At 42.4% G+C, this 14,778-nt stretch overlaps 1 protein-coding gene across 5 annotated transcripts in view; it reads left to right on the forward strand.

Annotated features, from left to right (window-relative positions):
• Positions 1-20: 20 nt before the first annotated feature.
• The window catches only part of Brca1 (BRCA1 DNA repair associated), a 60,793-nt gene continuing 46,035 nt past the window's right edge, over positions 21-14,778 (forward strand). For 3 of the 5 annotated variants that reach the window (XM_076935748.1, XM_076935749.1, XM_076935752.1), the window contains exons 1-3: positions 21-107; positions 2,886-2,984; positions 12,350-12,403. In XM_076935748.1, coding sequence (XP_076791863.1) covers positions 49-107; positions 2,886-2,984; positions 12,350-12,403 — 212 coding nt within the window. In that variant the 5' untranslated portion in view covers positions 21-48. Of the gene's footprint in view, positions 108-342; positions 573-2,885; positions 2,985-12,349; positions 12,404-14,778 lie in introns of those variants that run through there. The other 2 variants (XM_076935750.1, XM_076935751.1) reach the window with 1 other exon arrangement.

Raw genomic sequence — 14,778 nt, forward strand, 5'->3', positions numbered from 1 at the left:
CTATTTACCGAAACTGAAGACTTCCATGGCAGGAAGGCTGAGGGAGGGATGAGACCTCGTCTTGCAACTGCTTTGGGCACTACCTTGCGCTCATATTCCGACCTCAGGTAGCGATTCCGACCCTTTGTACAGAATTACTGTGACGTAATAAGCAGGCGTAGATGCGAAGGGGCTGCCTAATAGAAAACGCAAAATTCTTTCTCTTCCGTCTCTTTTTAGTGACGACATATAGGAAAAATCTAGGTAGCCAATCCCGAGCTCAGAGTTTCAGCGCCCCCTCCAACTTGCTTCTCCTTTTCCTTCCGCTGACGTGTCTGGATCTCGTGTTCCGAAAGGCTAGCACTAGGCGCCAAGCGGCCGGTTTCCTTGGCGACGGAGAGCGCGGGAATTTCAGATAGATTGTAATTGCGGCTGCGCGGCGGGTGCCGGTGCAGCCCGAGGACCCCAGCGCCTTTCCAGGGGCTTCTCCGGCATTTAGGCCTCGGCACTTGGAAGCACAGATCTTTTTCTCGGAGGAAAGGTTGGACAGCCCTGAGGAACAGGGAGGGTACCTCGGAATACTCATATGAAAGGTGAGAAGCTGCAGGTGGAGGCGGGTGTTTACTGATGAGGAAAGTGCCTGGGGCAGAACCAAAGGGTCCAAGAGGTTTTCAAACAGGACTCCTGGGAAGGGTGCAATTTGTGCATTCCCAGGGCCAGCTGTGAGGAAGAGGGCAAAAAATCTGTGAGGGGAAGTCCTGGCTGTAATCGTACCTTGAAGGCAGTATAAGGATGCGGGTTAAAGGAAGAGGGGAAAGGCGGGCCGAAGTGTGGCAGGGAAGAGGAAAAGACCGGAGTTTGTGGAGGGAAACTCCTGAAGAACTAGACCCATGTACATTTCACGTAAGGTGCTAGAAGGGAAGCACATAAAGGAATGGCAATAGTAATGATGGCTGTTGGCAGAGAAGACGTATTTAAAGACAGTCTGAGGTTAAGTACCTTAACAGGGAACCATCCAGAAGAGGTAGAGTTGAAGAGCGTCAGCAGATTTGAGTGTTCCTTTTGGTGAATTTTTAAAAACATGTGTGCTTCTTTTTTGTTTGGTTGATTAGGGTTGGTGGTGGTGGTGGTTTGGTTTGGGTTTGGTTTTGGTTTTGGCTTTGGCTTTTGCTTTTGTGTAGCTTTGGTGGTTTGGTTTGGGTTTGGTTTTGGTTTTGGTTTTGGTTTTGGCTTTGGCTTTTGCTTTTGTGTAGCTTTGGCTCTCCTGGAACTAGCTCTGTAGACCAGGCTGGCCTCCACCTCTTCAGTGGTGGGTAGTTGATTAGTTTTGAGACAGTCTAGTTTCATTTGGCTGGCTTGGAACTGTGTATATAGAGCGGGCTGGTCTCAAACTTCTACCTGCCCCTGCCTCTGAGGAGGATACATTTAAAGGTCCCCACTACCGTGCTCAGCTAGTTTTGGAGTTTTTGAGACAGCTTCTGTAATCCGATTGGCCTTGAACTCCTTTTGTAGGTCTCGGTGACCTTGAACTCTTCATCCCCCTACCCGTACTTCCTGAATGCTCAAAGTACAGGTTTAAACCACCATACCAGATCTTTTGGCCTCCTGAACTAGCCCAGAAAGACTGCTGAACTTCTAAGTCCAAGCCATCCTCCTCCTTCCACTTCTCCAGGCCCTGAGACTATATAGGTCTGACACCACTAGCACCTTGCTTGGTTTTGATTTTAAGCAAGAAAAAGAAAACCAGACGCTGGAGAAGGTTCATATATACCGCGTCTGTCCAGTCACTCCACTGTAACTTTTTTTCCTTGGAGAAAGGAAATGACCAAAGGAAAGCTTTAGAAGCTACATATCAAAGAGTAGAGAATTTAGATTACTAGCTGCGAAGAGCTACTGCTAAGAATTTTATTTATTCGTTTATTTATTGTTTTTTTTGTTTGTTTGTTTGTTTGAGACAGGGTTTGTCTATATAGCCCTGGCTGTCCTGAAATTCACTCTGTAGACCAGGCTGGCCTTGAACTCAGAAATCCGCCTGCCTTTGTCTCCCCAGTGCTGGAATTAAATATATGTGCCACCACTGCCTGGGGAAATTTTTACATTTTAAAGTTTCATTATTTATTATCTTTAATTATGTGTATGTGTGTGCAGAGGTTCTGACCTGATCTTGAGTTCCAGACATCTAACATGGGTGCTGGGAATAGGTACATACTTTTAACCACTGAACCATCTCTCCAGACCCTGAGTTTTTTGTTTGGGGTTTTTTAAAGAATTTTTTTTTTTTTAAATAGTCCCATTCATTTTATAAATGTGAGTACATGTCACTGTCTTCAGACACAACAGAAGAGGGCATCAGATTCCGTTACAGATGGTTGTGAGCCACCATGTGGTTGCTGGGAATTGGACTTCTGGAAGAGCAGTCAGTGCTCTTAACTGCTGAGCGCTCTGGTTAGCCCCTTGTTTTTGTTTTTTTAGTGAATTTTCTTTTTCTCATCAGCTCTGTGGTTGGTATAATTCTAAAGAATTCCAAATTTAAATTTTTCTTATTTAGAGATGACAAGCCAGGTGCAGTAGCTTACACCTATACTCAGAAGGCTGAGGCAGGATGATTGCTACAAGTTGGAGGCTAGTCTGGGCTACATAGTTATTTCCAGACATGTGTGGGCTGCAGAGTGAGAACTCCTCCAAAAAGCATGGGTGAGGATGACATACCTAAAGTAATTCCAGCACTAAGGGGGTGGAGGTAGGAAGATGGGAGGTTTAAGACTAGCCTTGAGTACATACTGGTACAAAGTGGGATATATGACATCTTGCCTCAAAAAGGAAAAGAAAGTTGTCAGGTAAGCTACTGTATTTAAAAGCCTTTTAATGTAGTTTAATTACATGTGTTTTTAAATTTGTGTTAAAAGTTCATTGGAACTGGAAGAAATGGATTTATCTGCTGTTCGAATTCAGGAAGTACACAGTGTCCTTCATGGTATGCAGAAAATCTTAGAGTGTCCAATCTGGTAAGTCAATGGAAGAGTTTACTAATCTGAGATTGTTTATGTGATTACCTTTCATGCGAAATGAGTAGAAGTGGCTTAAGATAGTAGAGGAAAAACAATCTATTAATATTAAAATGACGTTGAATTTTTCATCACTGAAGAGTTGTAAAAATACAGAAAAGTAGTCTTCACTCTGCCACCCCTCCCCCCTTTCCCAGACAAAGACTGTCTTAATGTGTTCTTCCTCCTGGCAGGATTCTGACTTTTTCTCCAGCTGTAGGGCCAGCCTGATCTCTCAGGATGACTCTAGTACATATCATCCAAGTGACACAAGAGTGCCTGTGACAACATCTGTCTCGGGGAGACTTGAGCTGAAACTGGTCCTGTAAATTTCAATGAGGACTTCACCAGTGTTCAAAACTTTTAGCAAACCCAGTGTGGAATGAGGTTTTTAATTTCTTTTTCTATGAAATGAAGAGAGGAACAAGGACCAACAGTGGTCTATTCAGGGTCTATTCAGGCATTTCCACATTCCTGCTCTTTGTGTGTGTGTGTGTGGGGGCGGGGGTTACACTATATAGACCAAATCAGCCTCAAACTCATTAACTCACCATCTTGCCCAGGCTGGCCTTGAACTCAGATCCTCGTGCCTCAGCCTCTTGTGTGCTAGGGTTCTAGCCATACATTACTACACCTGGCTGAAAGAGTGAGTTTTGACCCGTGTTTGTGTAACTCTTACTGCCAGGATAGGAAATGTTTCTATTACCCTGGAAAGTTTTCTTGTGTACTCAGGGAGTTCTTAATTTTCAAGTCTTCTAGGACCTTTGGAAATTAGTTTTTAGTGTGTGTGTGATTTTTGTGGTTTTTAGAATTTTATGCACTAGGGCTTAGCTCGGTAGAGTGACTTAGCTAGCACACAGGAAGCCCTGGGTTCAGTTTCCATCACTGCATAAATTAGGCCTAGTAGACATCTGTAATCCCATCAGAAGGTAGAGACAGGAGTAGGAATCATCTTTGTCTGTGAGGCTAGTCTGGGATATATATGATCCTGTTTCTTTTTGCTTGGAAGTAGAGAAACTTGATCAATAGCTTTAGGCTCCAAGTTCAATTTTCAGCACCACTAATAGATGGTAAAGAAATGAATACTCTGAGAAAAGGGTCCCTGGCATAAGGAATGTTGTTAAAAATCCTAAACAAGGGCTGGAGAGATTACTTGGCAGTTAAAAGCACTGACTACTATTCCAGAGGACCTGAGTTCAGTTCCCAGCAACCACATGGCAGCTCACAATTGTCTGTAACTCCGAGGTCTGACGTCCTTACACAGACATACATGCAGGCGAAACACCAATACACATCAAATAAATTATTAAGATGAAAGAAAGAAATGTGGAATGGCTGCTTCTCTTCTCATTTGGTGCCCTGGTTATTTAGACCTGCAGCCAGGCCTTTCAGCTGTGCTTAAAATGTGCAACCTACTCTCCTATGTCTGCCTTTGAGCCAGCACGTTCTCTCCGACTATAATCTTTTGATCGATATAATTACCTGGCTTGAAAAGTCTTGATTCTTGATGTGGCTCAGCAGTTAAAAGTTCTCGGTTCCTCCTCCCTGGAGGAAGAGGAATTCAGTTCCTGGCATTCTAATTGGGCAGTTCACAATCATTTATAACTCTGGACCCAGGGGATCCAATGTCCTCTTCTGGTCTCTTGCAGGTACCTGCATGTATGTGTGTGCATACACGCAGAGATGCATACAAAGAAAAATGTTATATTTTATAAAAATAAAAGAAAATCTTAATTCATATACTTCTTTCTTTCTTTTTTCTTTTCTTTTCTCTTTCTTTCTTTCTTTCTTTCTTTCTTTCTAGTCTTTTTTTGAGACAGGGTTTCTCTGTATAGTCCTGGCCATTCTGGACGAACTCACTCTGTAGACCAGGCTGGCCTCGACTCAAAGATCCTCCTGCCTCTGCTTCCTGAGTGCTAAGATTAAAGGTGTGTGTCACCATGCGCTGCTCATATACCACTTTTTCAATAAGACATCTCTAAATTGCCCTGTGTAAGACTTAACAACCTCTACATCCTGCATATGTGTCTTTTCCTGCATAAAATTTTTATTTTTATTATTTTTATTTGTATGTGTGTTCTGTGTATAAATGTCACATGTGTGGGTGCCAATGGAAGCCAGAGGGCATCAGATCTCTTGGGACTGGAGTTACAGGCTATGGTGAGCCACTGGACATGGGTGCTGGGAACCAAACCCTGGTCCTCTGCAGTCAGCAGGTGTTCTTAACCACTAAGTCATCTCTGTAGCACTTCTTTCTTTTTTCGTAGCCTTAACTGGCTTGGAACTTGCTATATATACCAGTTTGTCCTGCCACTCCCAGAGAACACCTGCTTCTGCCCCGCAGAGTGCTGGGAGGACTGAGAGTGCATGGGCCACTTCAACCAGTCTTGTTTTTTTTTAAACCAACTCCTTAGACACATGAATCCTTTAATTCTTTATATCATTCTTTACTATATGACATACTATATAATGTGCTCATCTTTTTTTTCCCTCCCCAGAGAACATAAACTCCTTAGGGACAGAAGTTTATATTATCTTTAGTAGTTATCTAGGATATATTAGACATTCAATACACTAAGTTGTTTTTCTTCTTTTTAATTGTTTTATTTTTTTCAAGAGAGAGTCTTCCTGTGTAGCTCTGACTGACCTAGAACTCACCATGTAGACCAAGCTGGCCTTGAACTCACAGATATCCTCCTGTCTCTGCCTCCAAAGTTCTACAATTAATGGCATGTATTGTCATACCCTGTTGCCGTAAATCTCCTGCCCATAGGGAGTCCATAGAATAAAGACACAAGTCAATAAATATCAAATGAATGCTGCATGCCTAGATTGGGCAGATTTACCATTAAACTACACTATTCCCCGGCTAAAAGAGCTCTTAACAACTTGCGGTTTCCTAGGTCAAGGTCTTCTTCGTCTTCTCTCTCTCCACCAGCTGCCCTCTGCTTCCACCAACTGCTACTCCTCCCTCCAACAGCTCTCCTGGTCTTCTCCTCTTTCCCTGCCTCTGGCTCCTCCCACTCCTCTTCTACTGCCCAATCACTGGCTGTAGCCTTTATTTAACAAATTTGATTGGACAGAAGGTTTACAAGATTCACTCCTCCTTTGCAGCCCCTCCCAGGAGTGGAATTACCATGACAACAAGAGGCTAGGGCTATCCACCACATTTCCCCCTTTTTGTCCAATAAAAAAATTTTTTTTTCACATATTAATTGAACACTAACTATATTACCATGTTGTGATTGTTAAAGTACAAGATAAACCTAACACCCAGTCCATCATTTTTGTTAACTAAATAGAACCTTTGCCATCTCTCTCAATTAAATTGTGTCTTTATTCTATGGACTCCCTATGGGCAGGAGATTTGCCGCAACAATACCCTTTTTAATTTTAAATTGGTTCTTAATACTTTATGTATTTATTTTAGTGCTGGGGGGTTGAGTTGGTAAATCTTGATTGCTGTGTATATGCTCAATCCCTGAACTGTAGTACCCAGCCCAGGTTTTTTGTTGTTGTTGTTGTTTTATTTGTTTGTTTTTGTTTTGTTTGTTTTGTTTTCTGTACAGGGTCTCAATATGTAGCCCTGGCTGTCCTGGAACTCGCTATGTAGACCAGACTGACCTCAAACTCACTGAGATCCGTCTGCTTCTACTGGGATTAAAGGCATGTGCCACTGTGCCCAGCTTTCAAATATTCTTTAAAAATATGTTATTAGGGCACATATTTAGAACTAGAGGGCTGGGGAGATAGATGTCTTGGTGGGAAAACTTTTACCATGAGAGCGTTTGGATCCCTAGCACCCACCTTAGTGCTAGGTGGTTTTTGCTGCATACCTCCAGTCCCAGTGCTTGGGAAACAGAAACGGGACGCTCGGAACAAACTGGCTAGCCAGACTAGCAATGGCAGTGAGCTCTAGGTTCAAGTGAAAGGCCTATCTCAGTGCAGAAGGTGGAAAGCAAGGAGGACGTCAGTCTGGAGCCTCCACGTGTATGCACATATGCCAACATGTCAAAAAATAGTTTTTTAATGAATCTGTTAGGGTTTTGTTTGTTTGTTTTGGGGGGATTGTTTTTTTGATTTTTGTTTTGTTTTGTTTTTTTTCCGTTTAGCTTTGATGGATAAATTCAAGTAAATTTGCCTTTGTGCTTCACGGGGCTGTTATTTATGTTCGGAGTCAAGTTAGTCAGGGTTAGGAAGATGCGTGTGCTTTCAGAGACAAGATCCCAAAAGTGCCAGCCTCTCTACCCTCAACATTGCAGCTAAACAAAACAAGTCCTGATGAGATTTACAACCAAGTCTATGAATTATCAGAGCCACAGAGGCAGAAATAACACTGCAAGAGAAGAATGGGCTGTGAAAAGCCTAGGCTTTCTGAGGGTAATGATAAACAGTGATCAAAGAGTCTTCAGTAATGTGGTATTTGGGTCCATTTATTTTATATTCCCATGGGACTCCATCATAAAAACGTAATTACTTTCTCATTCTGGCAAATTAAACCATCAGTTAAAAATTCAGATACATACAAACTAAAGACGCAAGAAAGAAAGTTTCTGCTAAATTTTCAGTTGCTCAGAGATCTTGGATTCTTACTGTACTTCCTTGTTCTCCTTGAGAAAGGTCCAGTCCTCCTATCTCAGCCTGGAAATGCTAGAATTATAAGTGTGTGTTTGCAAGCTTTAGGCTAGCTTTTTGTTTTGAGATGAGGTCTCACTGTGTCACCAGGCTAGTCTCCAGTTCTCAGAGGCCCACTCTTCCTCCCAGTGTTGGGATTAAAGGTATATGCCACCATGCTAGGCTTGCTTTTAATAATTTTAATCTAGTTGATTTTAAAGCTTAAGGTCATTTATATAGAATGTTCTATAGTGGGACTGAACCTAACCTACTTTTACATGTGCGTTTTATTTGTTTTTCAGTTCTTGGGACTTAACTGAGGGCCTTTTCATGGTAGGCTGCATTACACCTATAGTCCCAATCTACCTGCATGATTTTTAGTTATGTGAACCCTCTTCCTCTGTATGTTAATAGGAAATGAATGCTGTAGGCCCACTCTACTGCTGAGTTACACATGCAGCCCATGCAGTTAGTTCTTAATGATAACTGATTATGACTAAAAACTGTTACTTGAAGCTTTTTATCCCAGCTAATGGGAGACATATGCAAGGAGATTTCTGAATTGGAGGTCAGCCTGGTTTACGTAGCAAATTTCTTGACAGCCAGGGCTACATAGAAAGCCTATCTAAAACCAAAATAAAAATGCATGCATGCATACATATATACATACATGCATACATACATACATATCTAGATAAACTTTAAAAAAAGTTGTTCCTTGGGGTGGCTACAGGATAAGGTACTTAGTTCTTAGCTCTCCTGCACTGAAATTCCTTTTGTCCTTAAATTATTTAGGAGTAACAGCTTTGTTTTTATTCTCAAGGTGGGATCTTGTGACATCCAGATGGGTCTCCAAGTCCTGTGTTCATATGGTCTTCCCATCTCAGCCTCCCAAGTACCTGGAACCACAAATATTCACTGCTATGCCTGGCTCTGTGGTATTTGGTAGTCCTTGGTGTGTGTGTGTCCAGGTGGGGGAGAGTGTTTTGTTTTTTTTTTTTTTTTTGCTTGTTTGTTTCTTTTTCCAGGACAGGATTTTGTATAGCCCTAGCTGTCCTGGAACTTGCTGTATAGACCAGGTTGGCCTCGAGTTCACAGATCTACCTGCTTCTGCCTCTGAAGTGCTGGTGTGCTGGGGTTAAAAGCATGGGTCACCACTGGCTGGCAGGCTCTTTTTACCTTTTTAAATGTGACTATGTAACATTTTTTAAGCGCTGAAATGGATCCCTAGTAGTTCTGTTTTGTTTTGTTTTTGTTTTTTTTTTTCCTTTCCCAAATCTAAATCTAGCTGCTGTTCCCAGTGATTCATCCTGCTAAAACTCAAAGCACAGATATACAGTAGGCTGAAAATACTGTGTAGCATGAAAAGTGTTTAAAACATTTGAATTTTGTAGTAAACATTTACTCTTATCAGAAGCTAGAAGAGAAACATTTTAATTTTTTTTTTTCCATTTCCATTCCTATTCATCTCCAGGCTCTTCCTACAACAGGCACTACCTTTTTCCATATGGGAGTTTTCATCTGTTCAGAGTTGGTGTTTACAGTGTGTTTATATAGCTTGGATCGTAATTGCCGTACTGAAATATAATTATTTCAGAATTGAGTCAGTGGTGAGAATGGAAGCCATCTGGCATCATGACTCAATCCAATCTCTCTTTTACTAAGCACTTCCTTTGGTGTCTAGCCTGTCTCAGAAGCAGTCTAGTAACAGATCAGTCTCCTCTGTGGACATTGTATTCTCACAGTAACCCCAGAAAACTGCCAAGGTGCGAACTGAGGTCCCACGTAGAAAGCTTGGCCTGGGGTTATTCTGCTCATGCAGACAGAATTGGTAGTAGGAGCCAGCCTTCAGGCTTAGTCAGGTCTGATCATTGCCCTCTGCATTGTCAGGACCCCCATGACCACAGGACATATATTACTAAGCCCCTTTGGGTGCTCTTCCCTCCCAGCCTTTTCTTTGATCCTGTTCTACATGTAACAAAAGGACTGTGTTTCTCTCACACTAGCAAGTCATCTCCTTAATGTCTTTTTTGTTTGTCTGTTTGTTTTGTTGTTGTTGTTGTTGTTGATTTTTGGTTTTTCGAGACAGGGGTTTCTCTGTGTAGCCCTGGCTATCCTGGAACTCACTCTGTAGACCAGGCTGGCCTCGAACTCAGAAATCCGCCTGCCTCTGCCTCTCAAGTGCTGGGATTAAAGGTGTGCGCCACCACTGCCCAGCATGTTTAGTTTTTCTTTTTAACACATTTCTTCCTTCTGAATGATAAGTTCATGCAGTTCATTTTCCTATTTTATTTGTGAAAATGCTTGAACTTTTCCTACTCAGTTTTAAAAAGTCAGTCCCAATCTTTGCCAATGCCATGCTGTAAGGTGGGGATGGCTCAACAGGTAAAAGCACTTACTGCTGCCTGGCAGCCTGTGTTTGGTTCTTAGGACCCACAAAATGTTCTCTGACCTCCACGTGTACACCACGGCAAGTGCACACACTCACACATTGCCCAATACATGCACAGTACATAAGTACATTTTTAAAGTGCTGTGAGGCAATCAAAAAATACAGACATTAAGCTTCACATAACCATGGCTAGGGTACACACATTCCAAGATCTCTAAAGGGTGTCTGAAACCTCAGATAATACTGAACCCTGCATACGTTCACTCCCCCTCTTTCAATGCATACATACCTTTGATGAACTTTTACCTTTTCATTTAAAGGAGCATTTATGCCCTTGCCTTGGTATATTTAAGTTACCAGCTTGGTATGGTGGCATATACCTAGAATCCCAGGATTTCAGAACTGAGTCATGAGGGACCGAGAGTTCAGAGCTAGCCTGAGTTACATAGTGAGACAGTGTGGGGTGGAGTGGGGTGACTGGCATCATCACTTGTTGGCTTTGGGGCCATATTAAGTAAAATTAACATTACTTGTTAAAATTAACACAAGCACTTTCATAGTCTAGCGTCCGATTTCATGGCAGACTTCTACCGACCTGTCAGCAGTTGTGAGTCCAGCCTGTACACACTGGACTAAAGCAGAGCTAGGCTGGGTTCAGTACCCAGTAACACACAAAGGTGGTTAGCACTGCACAAACGGATGATGATTCAGATTCTGGGAGGGACAGAGTGACACTGCACAAAAACATGGTCTGTAGTTAAAACCTCATTGGTGGGCCAGTGGGATGGGTCACTGAGCAAGGCACCTGGGGCACAAGCCTGGTGACCTTAGCTGTTAACACTCATAAAGGTGCTAAGAGGACTAATTCTACTTGGTTGCTCCATGGCCTCTACACATGTACTCAACACACAGTTAAAAGTAAGAATTTATAATGGGCTGGAGAGATGGCTCTCAATGGTTAAACGCTCTTGCTGCTCTTTCAGAGGACACAGGTTCAGTTTCTAGCACCTTCATCAGGCGGCTCACAACAGCCTGTTCCAGTTCCAGGGAATCTGACACCCTTTTCTGGCTCCCAAGGACATTGCATAAATGTGGTGCCCATATATACTCTCAGACACACATCCACACAGAAATCAGCCTTTTTCTTTTCTTTTTTTAAATTTATAACTAAGGGAAAGCTTACTATAAAGCAAACCTTTCTGTCATTTTAGAGTTTTATTTGTGTATCTGTCTGTCCATATCAAGGTATGTGACATGTGTTCAGGTTCCTAGGTAGCCCAGGAAAATGCATCAGGTCCTCCAGAGCTGTAGCTGCCGACACGTGTGAGCTACATGATGTAGGTGATGGGAACTGGTCAGGCCCTCCCTCTGGAGGACTAGCAAGCGCTCTTGACTGCCGAGCCATCTCCCATCTTTTCAGCCACTGGTTTGATTTTGTTGGGGGGCTGCGGGGGACGTTGAGGATGGCCTTAAACTTGCTGTATAGTCCAGGGTGACCCAAATTCATTCTCCTGCTTCTGTTTCTCAAGTTCTGGGAATTGTGGGACTACACTACCACACTAAGGACATTTTCTTGTGTTTGTGGAGTTTAGTTAAGATTCAGAATGCTGGTTGACAGAGGGAAAATAACCAATGTGAAAGAAATATCAGTTGTCACCCCAGGGCCTTGAACTTGGTTGGGAAGTGCTGCTGTTGAGCTTCATTCCCAACCTAGCCAATTTTACAAATGCTGCCAGTGCTGGCGGTAATCAGCATTGAGGAGACCAGTAGTTCTGTCATGGTTTCTGAATGCTCCATAAAAGGATGTTTTGTTTCCTTTGAGACAGGGCCTCAGTGTGGAGCCCTGACTGGTCTTGAACTCTCAGAATCAACGTGTTTCCTTTCTGCCTGTCCATGGCTGGAGACGCCAGCACACCCAGCAGGATCAAACTTTCTCCTCTGTTCTTTGTTCTTAGCATGGCAGACCTTTAATACTGAATTATCCTAAAATAGTGGTTCTCAACCTTCCTAATGCTTTGACATTTAATACAGTGCCTCATGTTGGGATGACCCCAACCATAAAAAATAGTTTTGTTGCTACTTTATAATTTTTCTACTGTTATGAAATGTAAATATCTGTATTATCTGTGTTTTCCTATGATTTAAGGTTATTCAATGTCCAAAGGAGTCACAGCCCATAGGTTGTGAACCACTGTCCTAAATCTATGTCCAGGCTCAGTTACAGCGACTTAAAGCTAAACCTCTTTAACCAAAACCAAGTGTTTGTGTATAAACAACTACTTAGCCACACTTTCTCTCTCTTTGTCCCACACTCTTCTAGTTTGGAACTGATCAAAGAACCCGTTTCCACAAAGTGCGACCACATATTTTGCAAGTAAGTGAATGATTTTGTAGATCCATTATTAGCTTTGCACGTGTTCTTAATTGAACAGCATTTGTTTCTTCCATCAGATGACAAGAAACCGTCGTTCTTCCTCAGGGAGCACTTAGGAATTCCTTGTGTATGTTGGCTGTAGCCATTGTTCTTGGTAAAGTTGTAACATAGCTTATCTGTGTCTAAGAAATCACATAGTCATGTTGTACAACGGTTCTGTTTGGTTTGGGTGTCCAAGGGTGAATGTAGATTGAAAGCAGTTGTGAAATGAGCAAACTTCATTTCAGCCATCACTCCTTCTCACTTCCAGTCATTCCTACGTGACCTTCCGTTTCTCCCAATTAGAAGGTGCATATGTGGTGCTGATGAAGACAAGGATCTGAACTATTCATTCATTCCAATAATTCCAGTCACATGTAGCCCTCCATATCTAGAGGTTATGTATTGGCTGAGTGAATCACCCATGGGTTGAAAATATCCTGGAAACCAGGAAACAAATTGTGTCTACATTGAACATAGACAAACCTTTTCTCCTTTTTATTGTTCCCTAAACTATATAAAGTCATAGCCATGTATCATTTAATTTACAAAAAGTTACCTATTTCTATCTGTGTCTATGCTTATGTGAATGTATGCGTGTATGTTTTGGATCTCTAGGAGCTGGAGTTACAGATACGTAATGAGGTGCCCAGTGTGGGTGCTAAGGAGCAAGCTCAGGTCCTCTGCCAGAGCAGCAAGTCCTTTTTCCAGCCCTGAATCATTTATATTTTATTATATTGCCTATTCTAAGTAAACTATATATCTTTTTATATAAGGAACTTGAACATCCAAAGATTTTGGTATCCATGCGCCCTGTCTACCCCATTCTGAGGGAAGACTGTTAAGAATCTTGCTCCTTTTTTGTTGTTTAAACAGTTTCCAATATTATTATAGTTCTACCAGTCAGAAATTCAAAATGAATCTTAGGGCTGAGCTGCAACTGTTGGCAGAGCTGCCTCACTCTGGAGGGAGTTTCCAGAATAGTCCTTGTTCCTTGGCTCCCTCTGTGTACATAGAGCTACATCTTTATGGTCACCTGTCCTCCTTGGTCCTTTTTGTCTTCTTTTTTTTGTGTCAGGGTCGCTTTCTAAAGGAAGCTGTCTTCCCTAGGGGTGCTTTCTTATGTTTTCCTTTTTTTGTTTTTTATTTTGTTTTGTTTTTTGAGACATCTCAACCATGCATCCCTGAGTAGCTTTGAGCTTGATGTGTAGACCAGACTGGCTCTGAACTTCCTGTGATCCTCCTGCTTCTGCTTCCTAGATAATGACGGTAAGGTGTGGGCCACAGCATCTAGCCTTTGAAATGGAAGAATATAAGTCAGTCATGATAGCTTACACCTTGTCTTAGTTACTGTTGCTGCGATAAAACACTGTAACCAAGATGGATTATAGAAGGAAGCATTTAACTGGGGCTTACAGTTCCAGATGGGTAAGAGTCCATTACCTTGCCATGGCCAGGATCACTGCAGGGGCCTGGCAGGGGCATGGCAGTCATGCTGGAGTATTAGAGCTCACATCCTGACCCAAGAAGCAAGATTAATAATGGAAATAGTAATTTGTGTTATTGTTATTTAAGCTCATTTTCTGGCCTTGTGGCTTCTGCTTGTCAAACTATATATTGTGTAGGAAAAGTTTCTTTTTTTAATTTTCTTTTTATTTTTCATTATGTACACTCATGTAGGTTGTATGTATGTATGTGTATATGAGTGTAGATGCCCATGGAGGCCAGAGGAAGGTGTTGGATCCCCTGGAGTAGGAGTTCCAAGCAGGGTTGAGCTATCTGTAGGTGCTGAGAACTGAACTCGTGTCCTCTATAAGAGCAATCCAAGCCCTTAACTGCTGAGCCATATTTCTAGCCCCCTTACTGGCATTATTGGGACATGATGGGAACATTCTAAGATAGGGTGAATTTGGGCCATGCCTGTAGGGCTCTATCTGGTTGGTGGTTCTTTACCCTCCCCACTGTTTCCTCCACTTCCCTCTCTGTGTTGTCCCTTCTGCTATTCCACACGTCCCTGTTGTCTTGATATTCCTACCTTGCCTCTAGCCCAAAGCACTGGAGCCAGCCAGCTATGAACTGAAATTGTGAGTGAAAATGTTTACTCCAAAGAGTGTGACTTAGAGTCTCCAAGCCCCTGTGTTTTTCCACATCCACTGCACCTCTGTTCAGACTGACACCGTGCTCAGCAGTCACGTCCCTCTGGTGGCTGCTTCGCTGGATAGTGCAGTTCTAAAAGCTTACCCTCAAGGAGTTTATGGGTCAGTAACAACAGCATCCTGCAAGAGCTGACTGTTCTCTTGGCCCTTCCCTACACTACTGAATAAAGCATTTAAAAA

Source organism: Arvicanthis niloticus, chromosome 6 (assembly GCF_011762505.2).
Source record: "Arvicanthis niloticus isolate mArvNil1 chromosome 6, mArvNil1.pat.X, whole genome shotgun sequence".
Classification (NCBI taxonomy): Eukaryota; Metazoa; Chordata; class Mammalia; order Rodentia; family Muridae; genus Arvicanthis; species Arvicanthis niloticus.